The 23,527-nt window shown below is 37.5% G+C and overlaps 2 protein-coding genes across 2 annotated transcripts in view; one reads left to right on the plus strand and one right to left on the minus strand.

The window, feature by feature from the left end:
• The window catches only part of ART3 (ADP-ribosyltransferase 3 (inactive)), a 155,011-nt gene that overhangs the window by 25,634 nt on the left and 105,850 nt on the right, over positions 1–23,527 (plus strand). The gene's annotated exons all lie outside the window — the stretch shown is intronic.
• CXCL10 (C-X-C motif chemokine ligand 10) lies at positions 1,268–3,569 on the minus strand. The gene is made up of 4 exons (XM_027599243.2): positions 3,442–3,569; positions 2,796–2,922; positions 2,482–2,571; positions 1,268–2,067 (listed from the first exon to the last, which is right to left on the minus strand). Exons 1-4 carry the CDS (start codon positions 3,500–3,502, stop codon positions 2,049–2,051), a joined length of 297 nt encoding a protein of 98 aa, XP_027455044.1. The 5' UTR covers positions 3,503–3,569; the 3' UTR covers positions 1,268–2,048.

Consider the following 23,527-nt stretch of genomic DNA (forward strand, 5'->3'; position numbering starts at 1 on the left):
TCTAAGTTTGCCATCTATTAAAAAATAGAACTTTACCATAATTCAGAAGCCTCCTATGTGTCCCTCCCTCACTGCATTCCTTTCTCACCTTCTGAAGTAGTTAACCATCCTGAATTTAATGGACATCATTCCTTTGTTTTTTATTGTTTTCATCATATATGTCTTCACTCCTAAATCCAATGTTTAATGCCTGTTTTAAAATTTCATCATAGAGTTATGCTGCATATATTTTTCTGTGACATGCTTCTTTTGTGCAAGATTATTTTTGAGATTCATCCATGTTGATGTATGGAGTTATATTTTATTTCCACTGTTGTATTCCATGGAATTAATATACTCTAATTTATTTCTCCATTCTATTTATGGACATTTGGACTGTGTCCAGAGTTTTGCTGTTATAAACAGTGTTGCCATAACTTTCTCTGGCATATGTCATATGCAAGAATATATCTATGGTGTATTTATAGTAGTAGAACTACTAGGATATAGAGTGTGCACATGTTAAATTTTATAAGATAGTACCAGCATGGCTTCAAAAGTAGTTAAAGCTATTTTCTCTTTCACCAGCAGTAGAGTGGTATTCCTCATTGCTGTAGAACCTTCCTGTTACTTGGTATTTGTCCACCTTAAAGAGTTTTGCCAGTCTGGTGGTGTCAAGTGGTATCCCAAAATGATTTGAATGTAGATGTCCCTGATTACTAGTGATGTTAAATATTTTTTATATTCAACTTGTGCATTATGTATTTTCTTCTTTCTTCGTTTCTATTTCCCGTTTTTCATTTAGTTTTTTATCCTTTCCTATTTGATTCATAGGAATTCTTTATATATTCTAGATGCTACTAATTTGCCAACTATAAATGCATTGCAAATATTTTCTTAGTGACTAATTGGATATGGGAGGTGAGAGAGAAGGCATATAGAATTACTCCCAGGTTTCTGGTTTGGGGAACTGAGTGGTTGCTAGTATTGTTAAACTAGGACATCGAATATAGGAGGAGAACTAGATCTGGAGGAGGGGAATTTGAGATATTTTGGAGTTTGATGTTTCTGTGGGATATTCAGATGTCTATGAGACATCTCCATATGAGGGTCTGAAGCTCAGGCGAAATCTGTTAGGCTACATCAGTCCAAAGGAGTCTTGTATGATGGGCCTTTCAGAATACTGCAGTTGGAAGGAATATGATAATTCTCAAACTCATTTGTCTTCTACCCATTGGATACTTCTATGAAATACATGTCCCAGTCAAATGACCCACTGGACACTTCATTTTAGTTATTATTTTATTACTTTTTTGATCTGCTAACAGTTATATAATCTATCTTAACATCTCCAAGAGAGCACAGCATTTTTATTTTGAAACACATCCAGCATATTTGTCTTACATAACATGCAGAGTATATATCTAGATTTTAAGATTTTTCATTGCACAGTCATGTGTGGTATTTAGTTACAGAAGTTACTCCATAAACACTGAAAACAAGAAATATATATATCTAAGAATCCTATTTTATGTAGCTTTTCGTTAAAAATAGTATTTTCACATACATTTTCAGGTATTTCTAGGTTCTTCTATGTATTTGGAGTTTCATATATATATATATATAACCACTGGAAGAATATGGGCCCCTTGGGAGGATAGCAGTAGAAGCTCGTGGAGTAAAGTTCTTTCTTAAAAAAGGAGATTGTATTATGGGTACTTTGTGAAGTTCTGAGAACTCTGATAAGTCCAGAGGTGGAAATATCCCTTAATAATGGTTAGAAGATAGGACAGGTGAGGAAAGTGTCAGTAGTAGGGCTAGGATCTGGTACATTCACTGAAAATGTAGTACCTCAGCATAGCTTATAGTGCCAGGACAGGGTGATGAACCGTCCACCTCCCTCAAGGAGTAGTAGCAGCTAATTTGGTGACAGTGGTTGGTCACCTTTTAAGAGAACTGCAATCCAGGGACAATAATGGCTTGCATATATTGTGTGCAGGGAAATGATGGCAGAGGTAGTCTCTTTCTGGTCTGTCTTTATCAGTATTACAGTGATTATCCTTCTCTGTTCAAGGAGATGTTTTAGATCTGTAAGAAAAGAAAGGAGGTGTAAAAGTGTGATACTCAACTTTGGCTTCAGCCTGGGTTCTGCTTGGAACATTCTGAGTCCCCAGGTAAAATATTTGGTGAGCTTTCTTGCTGCTATATCATCATTGTGGATTACAGGGGCTGCTTTTTTAAGGCCAGGAAAGGCTTGGGGGAAATTCAGTAGCTTTGCTTGAATAGTCAAAGCTCTGCCACAAGGTTGACATTTCTAGATAGGTAGGTTAACCTTTAATACCACACAAGATGAGATCTCAGTATAAAATAAATAGAGGTAGAGGCAGGCATGATGGTAAACACCTTCAAGCCAAGGCCACAGGAAAGCTCAATGCAAATATTTCTGACTTCCCAAAATTGACATTTCTTAAAGAACAGTTCTGCAAAGAGCAGCAAACCTACCTTTCCTTGCTAATTGCTCTCAATAAAATCTTGATTTTCTTAGACTCTGGATTCAGACATCTTTTCTCCCCATTCTTTTTCAGTGTGGCACTGTAGAAGGAAGAAAGGGTGAAAATATTTAAAAGTCTTGGGCCAATAAAACAGATGAAATATAGATTTTAGATCAGACGTTTATGTTTCATTCTAGATATTTCCCTTTGTTATACAGAGGTCTTAGAATCATTACAGATCTTTTAATGATTTTGTGATCATGCTTACATATTTAATATATGATTATGATTAGGGAAGTGATATTCAGACGGCATTTTACTCACATGATCTCAACACGTGGACAAGATTGACTTGCAGGAATCACTTCAAGTTTTTCTAAGGACTTTAGATTTACAGATCCATCACTAATCTTGATACAGGTACAGCGTGTAGTTCTAGAGAGAGGTATTCCTGTAGGAAAAAGAGGTACAGAGAGCAGGGGAGGTTAGTGCAGTTTTCAATTTAGGCATTGAAAGGGGAATTGGTTACTGCTTAGCAGAACCAATATCCCCATGTCATTTGAGTCCGTCGGAGAAAGAATAATACCATTTTAACACAGCTCTGAATGATTAATTAGTTGGTTATATGAAAGAATGGAATTGCAACTTGTGAAATGTAAATTCATACCCTTGAATGGTTTGAATGGTTAATTAAGCTGAGTTGACTAAGGAGGTATCTGTGTCATCCTCTCTTTCCTCATTCCCTTACATTTTTTCTGTATTCTGTTATGCTTCCTCTTCTGCTCCTCCTCTGTTTTAGTCCATTTGCTTTTCTGACTGTACACTCTGTGGCCAGAGGGAATCTCTGCTTATTTACCCTTCATTTATAGGCAGGCTGTAAAACTTTTGCGAATACACTCTTCCTATTATAGAATTTATACCCAGTTCTATTTCTGACCTTACAAATTAAATATCCTTTCGTGTTCCTTACCTTGAGTTCCAGTCAGAGTCAGAAAGATAAGGCAGAAAATAAGAACAGCACTTTGGTTCATGATGCTGTGACTGGAGGTTCCTCTGCAGTAGGCTCAGAAAGTCTAAGCAATTGAGTGTCTCAGAAAGTGTGGGGCTAGGATGCAGTATTTATTTGCAAAGGCACTTTCCCTCTCTAACTCTGATTGGATAACATTATAGTTGACTCAGCAAAACCTGCTGTCTGTTCCTTGGGGAAGTCCCATGTTGCAGAATCAAAGATATTGTTAGTATTTATTGTGACTCTGAGTTGTGGAATTTCCCTCCACCTTCTTTTTTCACTAAGAGTGAGTTAGGTTTCACTTTCCAAAATATGAATGGTTTCTTGAAAAACAGAAGTTTATTGCATGTAAGTTTTTTTAATGAAAAACATTTTAATGAACCTTTTTAAATGAAACTTTGATTCTCATCTTTTGCTTCCTGCAAAATAAAGATGTCAACTTAATCCTCAAGTCAGAGTCCTAAATACAGTTTTTTTTTCAAGATTTTGTTTAAATTCCAGTTAGTTAACATAGTGTAATATTAGTTTCAGGTGTAGAATTTACTGATTCAATACTTACATACAACACCCGCTGCTCATCACAAGTGCCCTCCTTAATCCCTATCACCTTTTTAACCCACCCCCCTGCTCATCTCTCCTCTAGCAATCCTCAGTTTGTTAGTCTCTGTAGTTAAGAGTCTGTTTCTTGTTTTGCCTCTCTTTTTCCCCCATGTCCATTTGTTTTGTTTCTTAAATTCCACATATAAGTGAAATCATATGGTATTTGTCTTTCTCTGACTGATTTTGCTTAGCATAATACCGTTTAGCGCTGTCCACACCATTGCAGATGGCAAGATTTCATTTTTTTTTATGGCTGAGTAACACAGTTTTAAAATGAGTATATCTATGCTGTGTTTTGAATCTATTTTAATTTGCAGCATTAAGTCATGAATATAAATATATTTATTCCTTTATGGGTTCCAGGGATGTCATATATTTTTTCTTTTTATCTCTACAGTAACCTGTAAGAAAATGGGAACGCTGTTATCTTCATTTTATATATGGAAGAAAATTGTTAGGTCATACAAAGGTTGTTATCTATCTAATCTACTTACTATGCTTTTTCTCAACATTTGTCTTAAACTTTTGTAATTACTTTCAGAGGCTAAGAAATTTTTTTTTTAAAGATTTCATTTATTTATTTGACAGAGTAAGAGGGAGAGTGCGCACGAGTGGCAGGGAGGGGCAGAGGGAGAAGCCGACTCCCAGCTGAGCAGGGAGCCCATGTGGGGCTCTACCCCAGGGCTCTGAGATCATGACCCGAGCTGAAGGCAGACGCCTAACCGACTGAGCCACCGAGGCACCCCAGAGGCTAAGAAAAATTTTAAAAGTTCTTTAGTAATAGCAATTTTTCATCCTTTGTAGGTAGATCTAATTTTTGGAAATAATTTAGCCAAGCATTGTCTTTTGATCAAATACTATAATTAATAGGTTTGGTCGTCTTGGACAAGGTCAAAGATCTGGAACTGGCAAGTTTCAAAGAATTCCAGAAATGTTTTGAACAGTCATGACATCATTAGAATAACTGAATAGTCTTCTACATATAACTGTTGTGAGGGAAAACACTACTTATTTGGATATCTGGTTTGTTAGTGTTGGTAAGCAATTTTTGTGTATTTCAGAAAAGTCCCTGAATGAAACATCATAAGGTAATATCTAGAATGGCATAAAAAAGGATTAATAGCTATGATAAGATTATTGCAAAAAACAAAGTATTTCCTTTTTGAAGAAAATTTATTTCTGTTTTTTTTTTTTTAATTTTAAAAGATTTTATTTATTTATTTGAGAGAGGGAGGGAGGGAGGGAGAGGGAGAGTGCTCGTGCACAAGCAGGGGGAGCGCAGACAGAGGGAGAGGGAGGAAGCAGGCTCCCTGCTGAAAAGAGAGCCTACCAACAGCATGGGGCTCAATCCCAGGACCCTGGTATCATGACCTGAGCTGAAGGCAGACACTTAATCGACTGAGCCATCCAGGTGCCCCTGAACTGAAGGCAAACGTTTAACTGTCTGAGCCACCCAAGTGCCCTGAGCATCTTTTTGTGCGTTTGCTCACCATTTGTATGTGTTCTTTGGAGAAATGTCTGTTGATGTCTTCTGCCTATTTTATTTATTTATTATTTTTTAAAAAGATTATAGAGAGAAATTACTGCCTGTGTTCTCTTCTAGGATTTTTATGGTTTCAGGTCTCACCTTTAGGTTCTCAATCTGTTTTGAGTTTATTTTTGTATATGGTGTAAGAAAGTGGCCTACTTTCACTCTTTTGCATGTAGCTGTCCAATTTTCCCATCACCATTTGTTGAAGAGACTCTTTTTCCCATTGCATATTCTTTCCTCCTCTGCTGAAGATTAATTGACCATATAATTGTTGGTTTATTTCTGGGTGTTCTGTTCTATTGATGTGTGTGTCTTTGTGCTGTACTATTCTGTTTCAATTACCACAGCTTTGTAATATAACTTATATATTATAAGTTATATAATATAACTGAAGTCTGGAATTGTGAAGTTATATAATATAACTGAAGTCTGGAATTGTGATGCCACCAGTTTTCTTCTGCTTTTTCAAAATTGGTTTGGCTTTTTTGGGGTCTTTTGTGGTTCCATACAAATTTTAGGATTATTTTTTCCAGTTTTATGAAAATACTAGTATATTGATAGGGAGTGTATTAAATGTGTAGATTGTTTTGGGTAGTATAGACATTTTAATGGTATTTTTTCTTACAGTCCATGAGCATGGAATGTCTTTTTGTCGTCTTGAATTTCTTTCGTCAGTGTTTTATAGTTTTCGAGTACAGATCTTTAATCTCCTAAGTTTCTTAGAAATTTTATTTTTGGTGCAGTTGTAATTGGGATTGTTTTCTTAATTTCATTTTCTGCTGCTTGATTATTAGTGTATAGGAATGCAACAGATTACAGTGATTTTGTATCCTGAATTCATTTATCAGCTGTAGTCATATTTTGGTGGTGTCTTTAGGATTTTCTATCTATAGTACCACATCATCTGCAAACAGTGAAAGCTTTACTTCTTCCTTGACAATTTGGGGGCCTCTTATTTCTTTTTGTTGTCTGATTACTGTGGCTAGGACTTCCAGTACTATGTTGAATAAAATTGATGAGAGTACACATCCTGGTCTTGTTTCTTTCTTTCTTTTTTTCTCTTGTTTCTGACATTATAGGGAAACGCTCTCAGTTTTTCATCATACGTATGACGTTGGCTGTAGATTTTTCATGTTAGGCTTGTATTATATCGAGGTATGTTCTCTCTAGACTGGTTTTGTTGAGGGTTCTCTTATGAATGGTTGTTGTACTATGTCATATGGTTCTTTTCCTTCATCTTATTGATGTGTGATGTATCCCATTGATTTGTGAATATTGATCCACACTTGCATCTCATGAATAGATCCAACTTGATCATGGTGAATAATTGTTTTAATGTATTGTTAGATTTGGCTTGCTAGTGTTTTGTTGAGGATTTTTTGAATCTATGTTCATCAGACATATTAGCCCATGGTTCTCTTTTTTTTGTGGTGTGTTTATCTGGTTTTAGTATCAGGATGATACTGATTTCATAGAATGAATTTTGAAGTTTTCCTTTCTCTTTTTTTTTTGGAATCGTTTGGGAAGAATGGGTATTAACTCTTTAAGTGATAGAATTTGTGAAGCCCTTTGGTGCTGGACTTTTGTATTTTTGGAGTTTTTTTTTTAATTTAAATTCAATTAGCCAACATATAGTACATCATTAGTTTCAGATGTAGAGTTCAGTAATTCATCAGTTACGTATTAACACCCAGTGCTCAGCACATCATGTGCCCTCCTTCATGTGCATCATCCAGTTACCCCACCCCCCTACCCACCTCCCCTCCAGCAACCCTCAGTTTCTTTCCCATAGTTAAGAGTCTCTCATTGTTTGTCTACCTCTCTGATTTCTTCCCATTCATTTTCCCTCCCTTCCCCTATGATCCTCTGCGCTTGTTCTTATATTCTTCATATGAGTGAAACCATAGTGATAATTGTCTTTCTGTGATTCATTTATTTCGTTCAGCATAATACCCTCCAGTTCCATACATGTCAATGTACATGGTAAGATTTCATCCTTTCTGATGGCTCAGTAATGGAGTTTTTAAAAATTATTTATTTATTTGTTTTTAAAGATATATTTATTTGACAGAGAGAGACATGGCGAGAGAGGGAACACAAGCAGGGGGAGTGGGAGAGGGAGAAGCAGGCTTCCTGCTGAGCAGGGAGCCCGATGCAGGGCTCGATCTCAGGACCCTGGGATCGTGACTGAGCCAAAGGCAGATGCTTAACCGACTGAGCCATCCAGGTGCTCTAGTAATGTAGTTTTTTTTTTTTTTTTTAATTACTGATTCAGTTCCATTGCTGGTAATCCATCTGTTCAAATTTCTATTTCTTCCCGATTGAGTTTTGGTAGATTATGTTTCCAGGAAGTTAGCTATTTCTTCTAGGTTGTACAGTTTTTTCACATGTAAATTTTCATAACAATCTCTTAAAATGGTTCATATTTCTTTGATGTTGGTTGTTATTTCTTCTTTTTCATTAGTGATTTTGTTTGGGTCTGCTCTCTCTCTTTTTGATGAGTGTGGCTATACATTTATTGATTTTATTGATGTTTTCAAAGAACCAGCTGCTGGTTTCATTGATCTGTTCTATTTTTTTTCTTTTGGTGTCTATATCATTTATTTCTGCTCTAATTTTTATTATTTTCTGGTTTTGGATTTTGTTATTTTTTGAGATTCTTTAGGTATAAGGTTAGGTTGTTTGAGTTTTTTCTTTTTTCTAGATGTAGATCTGGATTGGTATTAACTTCCTTCTTTGAACTGCTTTTGCTGCATCCCAAGGATTTTGAATCATTGTGGTTTCATTTTCATTTGTTTCCATGTAATTTTTGATTTCTTCTTTGATTTTTTTTGGTAGACCCATTCATTATTTTAATAGCATGTTATTTCACTTCCATGTACTTTTGGGCCCTTTACAGATTTTTTCTTGTGGTTGATTTCTAGTTTCATAGCATTGTAGTCAGAAAAGATGCATGTTATGACTTTGATCTTTTTGAATTTAAGATTTGTTTTGTGGCCTAATGTGATCTTTTTTCGAGACTGTTCCATGTGCACTTGAGAAGGACATGAATTCTGCTTTTTTAAGTTGGAATGTTCAGAATATATCTCTTAAATTCATCTGGTCCAGTATGTCATTCAGAGCAAATATTCTCTTGTTGATTTCCTGTTTGGATGATCTGTCCATCGATGTAAGTGGAGTGTTCAAATCCCCTACTATTACTGTTGATTATTTTCTTTATGTTTGTTACTACCTACTTTATGTATTTCGGTCCTCCCATGTTGGGTGCATAAATATTTTCAATTATATCTTGTTGGATTATCCTCTTTATGATTGTATAGTGTACTTTTTTTTGTCTCATTACAGTTTTTATTTTAAAGTCTGTTCTATTATAAGGATTGCTACTCTGGCTTTTTTTTTTTTTAAGATTATTTATTAGAGAGAAAGAGAGAGAGCATGAGATGGAGGGTTGGAGGGAGAAGCAGACTTCCTACTGAGGGGGGAGCCCAATGCAGGGGCTGGATCCTGGGACTCTGGGATCATGACCTGAGCTGAAGACAGATGCTTAACCGACTGAGCCACCCAGGTGCCCTATACTCTGGGTTTCTTTTGACATCCATTTCCATGATCAGTATTTCTCCACCCTCTCACTTTAAATCTGCAGGTGTCTTTAGATCTGAAATGACTCTCTTGTAGGGAGCATATAAATAGGTCTTGTTTTTTAATCTACTTTGTCATTCTCTGTCTTTTGATTTGAATGTTCATTTACATTCAAAATAATTACTGATAGACGCATATTTATTGAAATTTTGATACTTGTTTTATGGTTGTTTTTGTTGTGTTTTTCTTTTTTTTTTTTTAAGATTTTATTTATTTATTTGAGAGAGAATGAGAGATAGAGAGCACGAGAGGGAAGAGGGTCAGAGGGAGAAGCAGACTCCCCGCCGAGCAGGGAGCCCAATGTGGGACTCGATCCCGGGACTCCAGGATCATGACCTGAGCCGAAGGCAGTCGCTTAACCAACTGAGCCACCCAGGCGCCCTTGTTGTGTTTTTCTGATCCTTTGTTCTCTTTCATGGTTTTTTTTTTTTTTTAAAGATTTTATTTATTTATTTGACAGAGAGACACAGCAAGAGAGGGAACACAAGTAGGGGGAGTGGGAGAGGGAGAAGCAGGCCTCCCGCGGAGCAGGGATCCTGATGTGGGGCTTGATCCCAGGACCCTGGGATCATGACCTGAGCCGAAGGCAGACGCTTAACAACTGAGCCACACCGGTTTTTGGTTTTCTTTAGTGATATGCTTGGATTTCCGTTTTTTCTTTGTATATCTATTACTTGTTTTTGATTTATGGTTACTACTGGGTTTGTATATAATGTTTTCTGCATAGAGCAGTCTATATTAAGTTGATTGTCTCTCAAGTTTGAACCTATTCTTTTTTCCTCTCTCCCCCACATTTTAGGTTTATCTGTCTGTCTGATCAGGTTTTTGGTGTCATATTCTACATCCTTTTATTTTATGAGTTCCTTGGCTGATTTTTACAGAAATACCTACTTTTATAGCATTTGTGTTTTTCAATTTTTTATTCTCCCACTTATGGTCTTTCCACTCAAAGAGTCCCCCTTAATAGGGTTGGTTTTGTGGTCATGAACTCCTTTAGTTTTTGTTTGTCTGACAAACGTTTTAGCTGTCTCCTTTCCTAAATGATAGCCTTGCTGGATAGACTATTTTTGGCTGTAGATTTTTCCGTTTTAGCACTTTGAATATATCATGCCTCTTTCTTCTGGCCGGTTAAATTTCTGAAAAATCTGCAGATTTATGGTGTTCTCTCCCTCCCCCGTTCCTGCTTGTGTGTTTGTGTGCGTGTGCACACACGCATGCATGTGCGGTCTCTCTCTCTCTCTCTCTCTCAAATAAAATCTTAAAAAAAATTTTTTTATACATTTTTTGCCATTTCAATTACTGCATGTCTTGGTGTGGACCTCCTTAGTTTGGATCTTGTTGGGGGGAAGTTTCTGTGCCTCTTGGATCTGGATAGCTGTTTCCTTCCCCAGATTATTTCTTCTCAAATTCTGACATCTATATTCTAATAGTTAAAATACGTAATTTTGTGTTTCTTTAAGAAACAGATGTTAGTGTAGTTTAAAAAAAAATACTCCAAATGGATCTTATCATTTAGCATCTTATTTCTGTTACTAGACAACTCTTAGGTTTTATTCATCAGCCTACTGAATTGTTCTTTTATAAGAAATTCATGTAACTTCTGTAACTTCCAAAGTTTTTTGTTATTTTTATTTTTAACCATTGGCTTGTTGAATCATTATGAAATGTCATTCTTTATCTCTACTAACAATTTTTGATTAGTTATTCCAGCTCTCTTGGTTATTGTTAGCATATTTTTCTGTTCTTTAACTTTTAACCTGTTTTTGTCTTTGAATCTAAATTATGTTTCTTGCAAAAAGTGTGCAGTTGGATCAGGTTTCTTTAAAAATCCATTCTGCCAATCTCTGACCTGTGATTGGAGTGTTTAGTCCAAACACATACAGTGTTTGTTTTCTGTATGTGTTGTCTTTTTTCTTTAAATTTTTTATTGTTATGTTAATCGCCATACATTACATCATTAGTTTTTGATGTAGCGTTCATTGTTTGTGTATAACACCCAGTGCTCCACTCAGAATGTGCCCTCCTTAATACCCATCACCAGGCTAACCCATCCTCCCACCCCCTCCCCTCTAGAACCCTCAGTTTGGTTTTCAGAGTCCATTGTCTCTCATGGTTTGTCTCCCCCTCTGATTTCCCCCCCTTCATTCTTTCCCTCCTGCTATCTTCTTTTTTTTTTTTTCTTCTTAACATATATTGCATTATTTGTTTCAGAGGTACAGATCTGTGATTCAACAGTCTTGCACAATTCACAGCGCTCACCATAGCACATACCCTCCCCAATGTCTATCACGCAGCCACCCCGTCTCTCCCACCACCCCCCACACTCCTGCAACCCTCAGTTTGTTTCCTGAGATTAAGAATTCCTCATATCAGTGAGGTCATATGATACCTGGCTTTCTCTGATTGACTTATTTTACTCAGCATAACACCCTCCAGTTCCATCCACGTCATTGCAAATGGCAAGATCTCATTCCTTTTGATGGCTGCATAATATTCCATTGTGTGTGTGTGTGTGTGTGTGTGTGTGTGTGTGTGTGTGTGTATACACACACACACACACACACCACTTCTTCTTTATCCATTCATCTGTTGATGGACATCTTGGCTCTTTCCACAGTTTGGTTACTGTGGACTGTGCTGTCTTTTTTACTTCTCTGTTACTGCCACCTTTTGTATTATACAGATATTTTTTAGTTTATCATTTAATTTAGTTTTATCATTTTAATTTGCTTTTTTAAAAAATGGCTTATTTAGATACAATTTACACATATACAATTAACCCATTTAAGGTGTACAGTTCAGTATATTCAGAGAGTTGTGCAACCAACGGCATGGTCAATTTAAAAATATTTTTATCACTCCAAAAAGAAAACTCCGTATCCCTTAGCTATTACCCTCCAACCACACACCCTTTTCACTCCTAGGTAACCACTCATTTACTTTCTCTTTTTAAAAATTTGCCTATTTTGGACATTTCATATGACTGGAATCTTTGTCATTTCTTTTACTGTGTTTTTTTTTAAGATTTTATTTGAGAAAGAGTGAGAGAGAGCATGTGCGCACAAGCAGGAGGAGTGGCAGACAGAGGGAGAGGGAGAAGCAGGCTCCCTGCCAAGCAAAGAGCCTGATGCAGGGCTTGATCCCAGGACCCTGGGATCATGACCCGAGCTGGACGCTTAACTGACTGAGCCACCGTGCACACACAGAAAAGACCTAAAATGGCCCTAATTTCTCCCTTCAAGCTGACCTTTTGGGCAGTTCCAAACCCATTCTGCCCCTCCATTGGCTTTTAGGCAGCTTTTCAGAGCTACATAGTTGTGGGGCTGTTATTTTTCAAGACTACTGTGTAGAGCATGGGAAAGGGGAATGAGAACAGGGCAGTGAAAAGTGCCACAGAGTTCTGTTCTTACTGAGATAAGCTGTGTCTTAGATGTTTTCCATACTGCTGCAGACTTTTGGCTAATTTGAAGAGTTCTGAAAAAGTTGGTTTTGACAGATTTTTTTTCCAGTGCTCTTTTCGCTTTTACAGAGGAGATTTTCAGAGGTCATATTACTCCATCATCCTAGCGTGCTTTCTATCGAGTTAGTTTTTATGGTTATTGTTATTATTGTTAGATTTTATTTATTTGAGAGAGAGTGCACATACACGAGCAGGGCTGAGGGAGAAGAAGGAGAAAAAGACTTCCTGCTGAGCAGGGAGCCTGATGCGGGGCTTGATCCCAGGACCCTGGGATTATGACCTGAGCTGAGGGCAGATGCTTAACTGACCCAGGTGCCCCTTACTTTCTTTTTTTTTTTGAGGTAAAATTTACATATATTGAAATGTTCGGGTCTTCATTGTACCATTAAATGAGTCTCACATATGCATACACTTGTATAATCCAAATCCCTGTCAGGTTATAGAATATCACTACCACACCAGAAAGTCCCTTCATGCCACTTGCCAGTCTGTCCTCATCCCATCTCCTCTACTCCTGACACTTACTCTTCTGAATTTTTTTAACTATAGATTTGTTTTTTCCTTTCTAGAACTTCATATAAATAGGACCATTTCAGTATGTGCTCCTTAGTGCAAGCCTTCTTTTTCTCAGCATATGGTTTAGATTCATCGGTGTAGTTGCATGAATCAGTATTTTGTCTTTATTTTTTTTTTAAAGATTTTATTTATTTATTTGACACAGAGAGACAGCCAGAGAGGGAACACAAGCAGGGGGAGTGGGAGAGGGAGAAGCAGGCCTCCCGTGGAGCAGGGAGCCCGATGCGGGGCCTGAACCCAGGACCGTGGGATCATGACCTGAGCTGAAGGCAGACGATTAACAACTGAGCCAGCCAGGCGCCCCAGTATTTTGTCTTATTGCTGCATAGTGTTCCATTGCACAAATACACCAGTTGGTTTATCCATTCTCTTGTTGATGGACACCTCAACTGTTTCCACATTTTAGTAGTTAGTATAAAGCTGTTAAAAGCATTTCTGCTTAAATCTTTTTCTAGACATATGCTTTTTTCTTTTTCATTGCTGTAGTAGAACAGAGTGATATTTTTAAAACGTAAGTGACCATGTCACTCCCCTGCTTATGATCCTCCAGCAACTTCCAGTTGTACTTAGAATTAAATCCAATTTTGTAACTAACTTGTTTTATTAAGGCCTCTGTCGTCTAACTGCTATCTATCTGTCTAACCTCATCTCAATTTTTTTTTCTCTCAACCACTACACTCCAGTCACTGTGGCCTTTACATTAGCTGTTTTCTTTATCTGGAATGCTTTACCTGTTTTATGCATATGTGATTCCTTCTGGACATTTGGATTTTAGCGAAATAGTATTTTCTTTTAGCATACAGTTTAAGCACCCATGATCTTTTAATTCTCTGGTATTTGTATCTGATATTTGGTTATTTTTTATTGGTTTAATGTCTATTTCTCCATACTAAAATATAAGCCATAAAAAAGCAGGGACCTTATCAGTCTTATTCACAGCTGCATCCATGGCCACTAGAATATCACCTGGCATATGGAAGTATTCAGTAAATACTGGATGGGAGGATGGATAGATAGATAAATCTATACAGATCTGAAGAAAAAGCATAAATAAGAATTGTACATCTTCAAAAAGAAATTCTGTTGACTCATATTTCTACATTAGGACATGGTTGTTATTGATTTTTCTAGATTGAGGAACCAAGTTTAATTTAAGACTGTAATTTCCTCAGAAGTTAGTATGGATTCAAGTAGGTAGAATTAATCCAGATATTCTTAGTGAGCTATAGTCCAGAATCTTCATTCCAAGGACTATGGGGTAGATATGCAAAGTGTGATGCTCCTAAAAAGCTTCTTAATTATTCATTGGAAGTTCTCTTTAATTATGCATTGAATGAATGAAGTAATGTAAGTATTTTCAGTGTACGTTACATATATGGCCATAGATGGTGTTGGAAGAATGAGGAGAGTTGTGCTTGTTCTCATAACTGTTTGTGTACTTTGTGTTGGGAACCAAGCTAATCTCAGGGGAAATGATCTGATGTTGGTCCTTGATGGCTTGCATTCTAATTGGAAACAGCAAAAATTATGAAACAATATCAATAAAAGAAACTATGATCAGTGCCAAATGAGTGGTTCAGACAATAAATAATATGGATGTTCATAGAAGAAAGTACTCATAAAGACCAGGAGCATTCAGATGAACATTATTGTGCTTATTTAGACAAATGGCCAGGAAGGGAAAGCATACACAATTAGAGAAGTGTCGTAACAAATGGTATAGAAGGAAGCCAGCCAACCAGTCAGGCAGGTTGGTAGAGTTTCAAAAGGATGGTAATACTTTTTTAGGATTCTGTGTCTGGTTCTCAGTTTTACAGTCCAGAAACTCCTATTTGTTCTAATCATCCAGAGTAAAAAAATTAATGTTCTTAAAGAATTAATTCTGCTGGCCAAATCTTCAAGAGACTAAGATGCAAATAAAAAAGATAGTTTATTCATTTATAATGAGGACCTTCCAATGACTGGGGATATTGAGTCTGGTATCCAAATCACCCTTTTCCAGTATCACAGTATCTGGGAAGTTGAATTAGTAACCTGAAGTTGTCTGGGGAGCATAGAATCAAAACAAAGGATACCTCTATTCTTGTTTTAAATGGGGATTTGCTTAAGGGGAGAAACTTTGTGTTATCAATATGGAGAAGAATTTGGGAAAAAAATCAACCTTTCAGGGATAATAGAAGGCCAACTATTACTTATTATATCCACAGGCAATCCTAGGTGGATCATTTGAATAAAAATCTAAATTACAACTCTTCTTAAATTTCTATTCTAATTTTTTCAAAGCTCTGGCATATTTCCTTTCTTTGTATTCACTGATCTGAGTTTAGTTTTGAAAGAAAAGAAGAGTTAAGGAAATATTCTGTCTTTAGTTTCAGTTTCAGATGCTGCTGGTTTATCTTTAAGCCTTTAATTATGGCATCAGGCCAAAAGAAACAGTCTACCCTGATTCATTATGGGCCAAGAAAAAAAGTGCTTTCCGAGAAACCAGTGTGCTTAAAAGAAGTTTCCTAAAAAGTGAGCTGGAGGAGTTCATTGATTTCTGTGAACTGGGAAGTCCTTCAGCTGATGTACAGTACACCTTGGAGAGTGTAGGAGAGGAGGGCATAGCTTTCCCTTTCATAGGTTTGTTTTGTTTTGTTTTTTTGTTTGTGTTTTGTTTTTTTTCCAGTAGCCTCCATGCCCAGTGTGAACCCAATACAGGGCTTGAATTCACAACCCTGAGATCAAGACCTGAGCTGAGATCAAGAGTTGGTTGCTTAACCTACTGAGCCACCCAGGTGCCCCTTCCTTTCATAGTTTTGATTGAACTCCCACAAGATTCCCTTAGCTGACATTGTTTGGTGATACTGGTTACATACTTTAAAATTTTTGATATGTTTCATCATTCACAGCCAGTCCGAGCAAAATGCAAAGTGGACAGTAGACCCTTAAAATCATCATGATTGGGAGAACTGAGAATAGCTTCTGTTTGGATGCATTTTAGCCCATACAGTGTTTTGCTTTCCTCACTTGATGGGATGATGGGATGGGCTGGGCATCTAGAGATACAGTGTTGTCTGTCACTTGCTCTGTGATCCTAGATGTTAGGTGTGTCTGTGCTTCAGTCTTCTTAAAATTAGGTGCTCATTTTTTTTATTTCAATTTAAAAAATTTTTTTATTGTTATGTTAATCACCATACAGTACATCATTAGTTTTTGATGTAGTGTTCCATGATTCGTTGTTTGTCCATAACACCCAGTGCTCCATGCAGATTGTGCCCTCTTTAATACCCATCACCAGGCTAACCCATCCCCCCACCCCCCACCCCTCTAGATCCCTCAGTTTGTTTTTCAGAGTCCATAGTCTCTCATGGTTCGTCTAGGTGCTCATTTTAACACCCAACCCATCCACTTTTCAGGTTGTTCAAAAGATGACAGGGGATTAGAAGGGTATTTTTAACAAATCTAAATGAATTTTTTACCAGCTAACATTTCACAAATAGAGCCAGATCTCTGGCCAAATTTTAGCTTTTCTCCTACATGCAACAAATAGTGTTTTCTCTCTGGATGATGAAGTTATTTGTGTTATCAGATGTTTCTGTTACTCTATTGCCATAGGTGTGAGTCTCTGGGTAGAACTGAGGGTTGGATCATGCAGCATTTACTCTTAGGAAAGGGCTTATTTAGATAACTTGGCTTACCTATGATAAAATATACTGGGGATGGACAGAACAAGACAAAGATGCCCATTTTTCACTTCATTTTCATTGTGCTGTAATCCCTAGCCTGAAAAATAAAACAAAAAAAAAAAAAAAGAGAGGGCGCCTGGGTGGCTCAGTCATTGAGCGTCTGTCTTCGGCTCAGGTCATGATCCCAGGGTTCTGGGATCGAGTCCCGTATCAGGCTCCCTGCTTGGCGGGGAGCCTGCTTCTCCCTCTGCCTCTCTCTCTCTCTCTGTCTCCTATGAATAAATAAATAAAATCTTAAAAAAAAAAAGTAATCCACAAGAATTGGAAAGGAAGAATAAAACTTTGTAGAAATTATCTGCATAGAAAACCCAAAAGAATTTACTAAGTGTTAAAGTGATATGAGAATTTATCAAAGTGGATAGCTAGATCAGTATATCATGTTTTCTACATCAGTAACAAATAATTAAAATGTCATTTTAAAAGAAAAATTTACACTGGCAACAATAAATATTTAAAAACATGAATTAGGAATAAAACTGACAAAGACAAGTAAGACTTGTTTGCAGGAAATGTAGATGAGTTTTTCTAGAATAGGATCAAGTAAAATAGTGTTGAGATTAAATACAGAATGATTACCTTTTTTTAAGTTTTTTTTTTTTTTTTTAATTCATTTGAGACAGAGAGATAGAGCATGAGCAGGGAGAGAGGCAGAGGGAGAGGGAGAAACAGGCTCCCCACTGAGCCAGGAGCCAGACATGGGACTCGATCCCAGGAACCTGGGGTCATGACCTGAGCTGAAGGCAGATGCTTAACCATCCTGAGCCACCCAGGTGCCCCCAGAATGATTACTCTTTTTATAAAGTTCAGTGTAACTAAAGTTTAATATTTTATTTAGGTATGTTTACATAAGTCTTTTTAAAAAACGAGAGCAGTGGTTGCATAACATTGTGAATGTATTTAATGCCACTGAACTGTACACTTCAAAATGATTAAGATAGCAAAATGTTATGTTTCCTTTACCGCAATTTTAAAAAACAAGGCAATAATAAACACAGAACTCAGGATATTAATTATCTTGGTGTGGAGGAGGCAAGGGAACATGATAGGGAAGGAACATAGTTATAGGTATATTTTAAGTGATTGTTAATGTTCTAATGAATTCATGGGTGTTCATTATATTACATATGTATACATAATGTGTGCATGGATCAGAGATGATAGTGTATGTATCATCAACTAAAATGATTAATCCAAATCTGTACACCTGAGACTCATTAAAAAATTAATTTACCATAAAGTCGTCACTTCAGGGAAATAGTTTTAGATCCCTTGTTTCTCCTTTGAAGAGGAGCCAAAGAAATGTGGCATAATTATGCCACTACTTTTTTGAGTCATTTTATATCTTAAGCATTGGAGAGTTTCCAAGAATTTCTGTTAAATTATGGCAGTATTTTGGCTTAAATCAGCATCCTGTCCAGAGAGGGTCAATGAGTTGTTAATCCAGACATTAAAGAACTGAAGAGGGAGAGATGGAAAGACTATGGTTAGTAAATTAAACTGAATAAATGTGACAGTAGGAGATAAAATTAGAGGATCGGCAAAGAAGACAAGGAGATGGGAGTTGGTTTCCTTTTTGTTTCCTTTCGCCTTCTCTCTTCCTCTCTGTCTCTATTTTTTTAAGTTTTTTCTTGATTTTTCTCTTTAACTGCCTTCATTTTTCTCTTTTCTCTCTGTCTCTGTCTTTTTCTTCATAGCTCTAGAAGGGCTGGAAGACTGTGGATTAAGATGTATTGGTGATGGGGCTCCCGGGGGGCTCATTCGTTGGGCATCTGCCTTTGGCTCAGGTCGTGATCCCGGGGTTCTGGGACCGAGCCCCACATCGGGTTCCCTGCTCAGCAGGAGGCCTGCTTCTCCCTCTCCCACTCTCCCCGTTTGTGTTCCCTCTCTCTCTGTCTCTCTTTGTCAAATAAATAAATAAATAAAATCTTTTAATTAAATAAAAGATGCATTGGTGAATCCCAATACAGGGGCTCTCAAGGTAGGCATGGTTCCTAATATAAGGAATCTGAAGGATGGCTGATTTATGTATTAACTGCCTGAATAAACTGCTTAGTGTTAGAATTTATTTAATTAATAATATATCAAAATTAATACCATATGTTTTGTGCTAAGCTGTGCTGTTTTTTAAATTTATCACATTTAATCTTAATGATCACTTTATAAGGAGTACAAATATCCCTTGTATTTTGGAAGTTTGTGTTACGCCACTTCACTTTTTTTTTTAATTTTTAAAATTTTTTTTGTCTTCTATCTTTTTTTTAAGATTTTATTCATTCATTTGAGAGAGAGAGAATGAGAGATAGAGAGCATGAGAGGGGGGAGGGTCAGAGGGAGAAGCAGACTCCCCGCCGAGCAGGGAGCCCAATGCGGGCCTCGATCCCGGGACTCCAGGACCATGACCTGAGCCGAAGGCAGTCGCCCAACCATCTGAGCCACCCAGGCGCCCTCACTTTTTTTTTTTTTTTAAAGATTTTATTTACTTGAGCGAGAGAGAGTGTGTATGTATGAGTGAGAGGAGGGGCAGAGGGACAAATAGAGCCCGACACGCATGGCTCCATCCTAGGAGTCTGAGATCATGACCTGAATCGAAGTCAGACACTTAACCAACTGAGCCACCCAGGTGCCCCATGCCACTTCACTTTTACAGACATATGTTAGTATCTTTTTGACAACTGAAAGAAATCCAAAGAGGATTTTAGCTTTTATGGAAAAAGGTGAAAAATGAAAAGGGTGTTCAGTGTTTGTTTTGCAGAGCCATTATAGAGATAGTACACACCCGGAACAGCAAGCATGGCCCACCAAGCTCCTTCCCCTGGAACTACACTGAGTATCTCAGCATCAGGTTGCCATAGCTTTGAACTGTGTCTGTGAGCATCTGTGCTTCATCTTTATTTATTTTGTGCATCTGTTAGCAAGATGTGTCCTAAGTTATCAGAAAAACCTAAGAGAGGTTATTTTTTGGGTCTGGGAAAACTCAAAAATTTTTCCATATAAATTAATGGTTATTATTTCTTTGCCTTATGACATTTGACTTAAGAAAGTTTTCATAGGAGGGCACATGGGTGGCTCAGTCGGTTAAGTGTCTGCCTTAGGCTCAGGTCATGATCCCGGGGTCCTGGGATCGAGCCCCACATTGGGCTCCCTGCTCAGCAGGGAGCCTGCTTCTCCCTGTACCTGCCGCTCCTTCTGCTTGTGTTCTCTCTCTCTCTCTCTGTCAAATAAATAAATAAAATCTAATTAAAAAAAACTTTTCATAGGAATGCTCTACTTTCAGATATCGGAGGAAACCTGTACCTGTTTTATAATAAGCCAAAATAGGATTCTTTATTTTTTCTTTTCTTTATTTATTTTTGAAGATTTTATTTATTTGTCAGAGAGAGAGGGAGAGACAGCAAGCACAAGCAGGGGAGCAGCAGGCTCCCCACATAACAAGGAGCCTGATGTGGGACTCAGTCCTGGTACCCTGGGATCATGACCTGAGCCGAAGGCGGCTGCTTAACCGACTGAGCCACTCAGGCATCCCACCAAAATAGGATTCTATAGCAGGATTACCATTTAGGCAGTCTAACTGCAGAGTCTCATAACCAGTCTACTGTACTGCGAATTGCTTTTATCAGCCTCTAGTGACAAAGTCTATGATATCAACCAACAAATCAGGATACCTGATCACCCGAAATTGGTAGCATCAGTTGTTCCTCAGGAAGAAACAGGTTTTCTTGATGAATCTGTCTGACCCAGGATCAAGAGGAGATTCAGACAGGGACTTGGAAGAAAACTGAGGGACACTCAGCTGGAATTCTGAAAAGGATTTAATGAAGGTGTGTGCAAGATTAAAAGAACCAACATGGGATGCTGAGGGCATCTGTGGGAAATTCATAACATCTCAAAAAGTGGCAAGGCAAGGAAAGGATGTTATTGGAACCTAGTGATAAGCCCGTTCCATATTAACAGAAATAATGTATTTTTATTAAAAATAATTGTATTTTCCAAAAAAATTTGTGAAAAGAGTAACATTGTTTTACATTTTTGCAAATCTCTTTAGAGTCTGCAATGTCTGGCTTAATAGAAGATAGCTAGATTCTCATCTATTTGTGCATTTAATTTGTTGCAGTATTATGTGCCAGCTAGCCCCTGGGAAACTCGTGAGAGAATGAGAATAAAGAAGACAATGCCTTAATATTACCATGAAAAGAGTTTTGACTTTTGGGGTGCCTGGGTGGCTCTGTCGATTAAGTGTCCAACCCTTGGTTTTGGCTCAGGTCATGATTTCAGGGTTGTGAGATCAAGCCCCATGTTGGGCTCCATGCTTAGTGGGGAGTCTGATTCTCTCCCTCTCCCCCTCTCCCCACTCATGCTTGCGTACTCTCTCTAAAATAAGTATGTTTTAAAGATTTATTTATTTTTGACTTTATAGACTTCCTGAAAGTGTCTCAAGGACCCCTGGGGGTGGGGGTGCCTGGATGGCTCAGTCTGTTACGTCTGCCTTCAGCCCAGGCACAGGTCACGATCCCAGGGTCCTGGGACTGAGCCCTGGGATCGAGCCCCACATCGGGCTCCCTGCTCAGCGGGGGGTCTGCTTCTCTCTCTCTCTCCCTCTGCTCCTCTTCCCTGCTTGTGTTCTCTCTCTCTCAAATAAATAAATCTTTAAAAAAAAAAAAATGAAGGACCCCCCTAGGGGGTGAGGGTTGGGGTGTCACTTGTTGAGAACTACGGTCTTATATATATATTTTGTATTATTTTATAATAAATGTATTATATATTGTATATAAATTTATATTTTAATGCAAAATAAACAATGACAGATTAATGAAAATACAAATTATTCACAAGATTATCACTACTGTAAGTTAGAAAAACAAGCATTTGAAGCATCTATGAATTTTCTAAGAACATTGTTCAGTACAACATTTGCCAGCTATACAAATGTGAGGATTACTTAACTATACAACTAGAAGACCACTTTGTGCAGAATCTGGTGAAAACCCTTTGATTTCTGGTGCTCCAGGCACCAAGAGTTTTATTTTACTAGCATGGGTGCTATAAGAGTTCGAGTAAGTATGACATGATCTTGAGTCCTGAAAAAGCAAGTATTGTAGAATAATTGACAACCAGCCATGGACACTCAGAGATCATCAAAGAGATTCTATGATTACTGAAAAGAGTCTTAGAATTTCCTAGGAGAGGAAGGCATTGTAAGCAGGTAAGAATGATGTGTTGTAGTAGAGGTAGTAAGGAGAGAGTGATGTATTTTAAAATGTATATGTGTGGGATGGCTCAGGAAAGGATTATGGCAGGTAACTTTTTTTTCTTGTGAATTCAGAGAATCATTTTTATTTCTTAGAAAATGATTCTTCTAATACATATTAGTATTAAATTATGGTATTGACCAATTCACCTCTTTCTATCAAAATGTCCTTTTGGGACAATGTGACCCTTAATTTTGAGAGTTTTACATCCAAGATATTTTTGAAATATTTTCTTCCTTGGGCGCCTGGGTGGCTCGGTTGGTTAAGTGACTGCCTTCGGCTCAGGTCATGATCCTGGAGTCCCGGGATCGAGTCCCACATCGGGCTCCCTGCTCAGCAGGGAATCTGCTTCTCCCTCTGACCCTCTTCCCTCTCGTGCTTTCTATCTCTCATTCTCTCTCTCTCTGAAATAAATAAATAAAATTAAAAAAAAATATTTTCTTCCTTTTAAAAATTAATTGTACACAAAAACAGCAAAGAAAGCAATGTCTTGAATACTATAATAGTGAAAATAATTTCCTTAATAATACTTCAAGTTTTCCTGTAATATAGAAAAGAATTCATGCCTAAACTTAGTCAAATTCTCTTAGAAGTCTCTTTTTTTATATTTAAAGTCAATTAACATATATTATTAGTTTCAGAGGTAGCGGTCAGTGATTCATCAGTCTTATATAATACCCAGTGCTCATTATATCACGTGCTCTCCTTAATGTCAATCACCCAGTTACCCCATCCCCCCACCCCTCTCCCCACTAGCACCCCTCTGTTTCCTGGGATTAAGAGTCTTTTATGGTTTGTCTCCCTGTCTGATTTTGTATTGTTTTATTTTTCCTTTCCTCCCTCTATGCTCCTATGGCAGGTAACTCTTGAACAAAGTATGGAAAAGTGAGTAGGTGTTGGAAAGTGGATGAAGGAGAAGGGCATTTCAGATAGAAAATAGCATGGAAGTGACAAATAATTGAATATGATGGGAGTAGAGAGTTTAGGGAGGTTAACAGCAGCATTTATAAAGATAGCTAAGCAGTGTGTACTTTATTCAGACGCAGTGAGAAGGTGTTGAAAGATTTTAAAAGGAAAATATCAGATTTGCATTTTAGAAGATATCAGAGAACTGAACAATAAAGCAGTAAAAACAGATTTTTGTTCCAGAACTATTGCAATGGGGAAAAAGATACTGCAGAATAGAACTGCGCTCAGTTCCAAATACAGTATGGAAAGGTAGGGATTTATAGCCAAGGAGTGTGTGTGTGTGTGTGTGTGTGTGTGT

Source organism: Zalophus californianus, chromosome 2 (genome assembly GCF_009762305.2).
Source record: "Zalophus californianus isolate mZalCal1 chromosome 2, mZalCal1.pri.v2, whole genome shotgun sequence".
NCBI lineage: Eukaryota > Metazoa > Chordata > Mammalia > Carnivora > Otariidae > Zalophus > Zalophus californianus.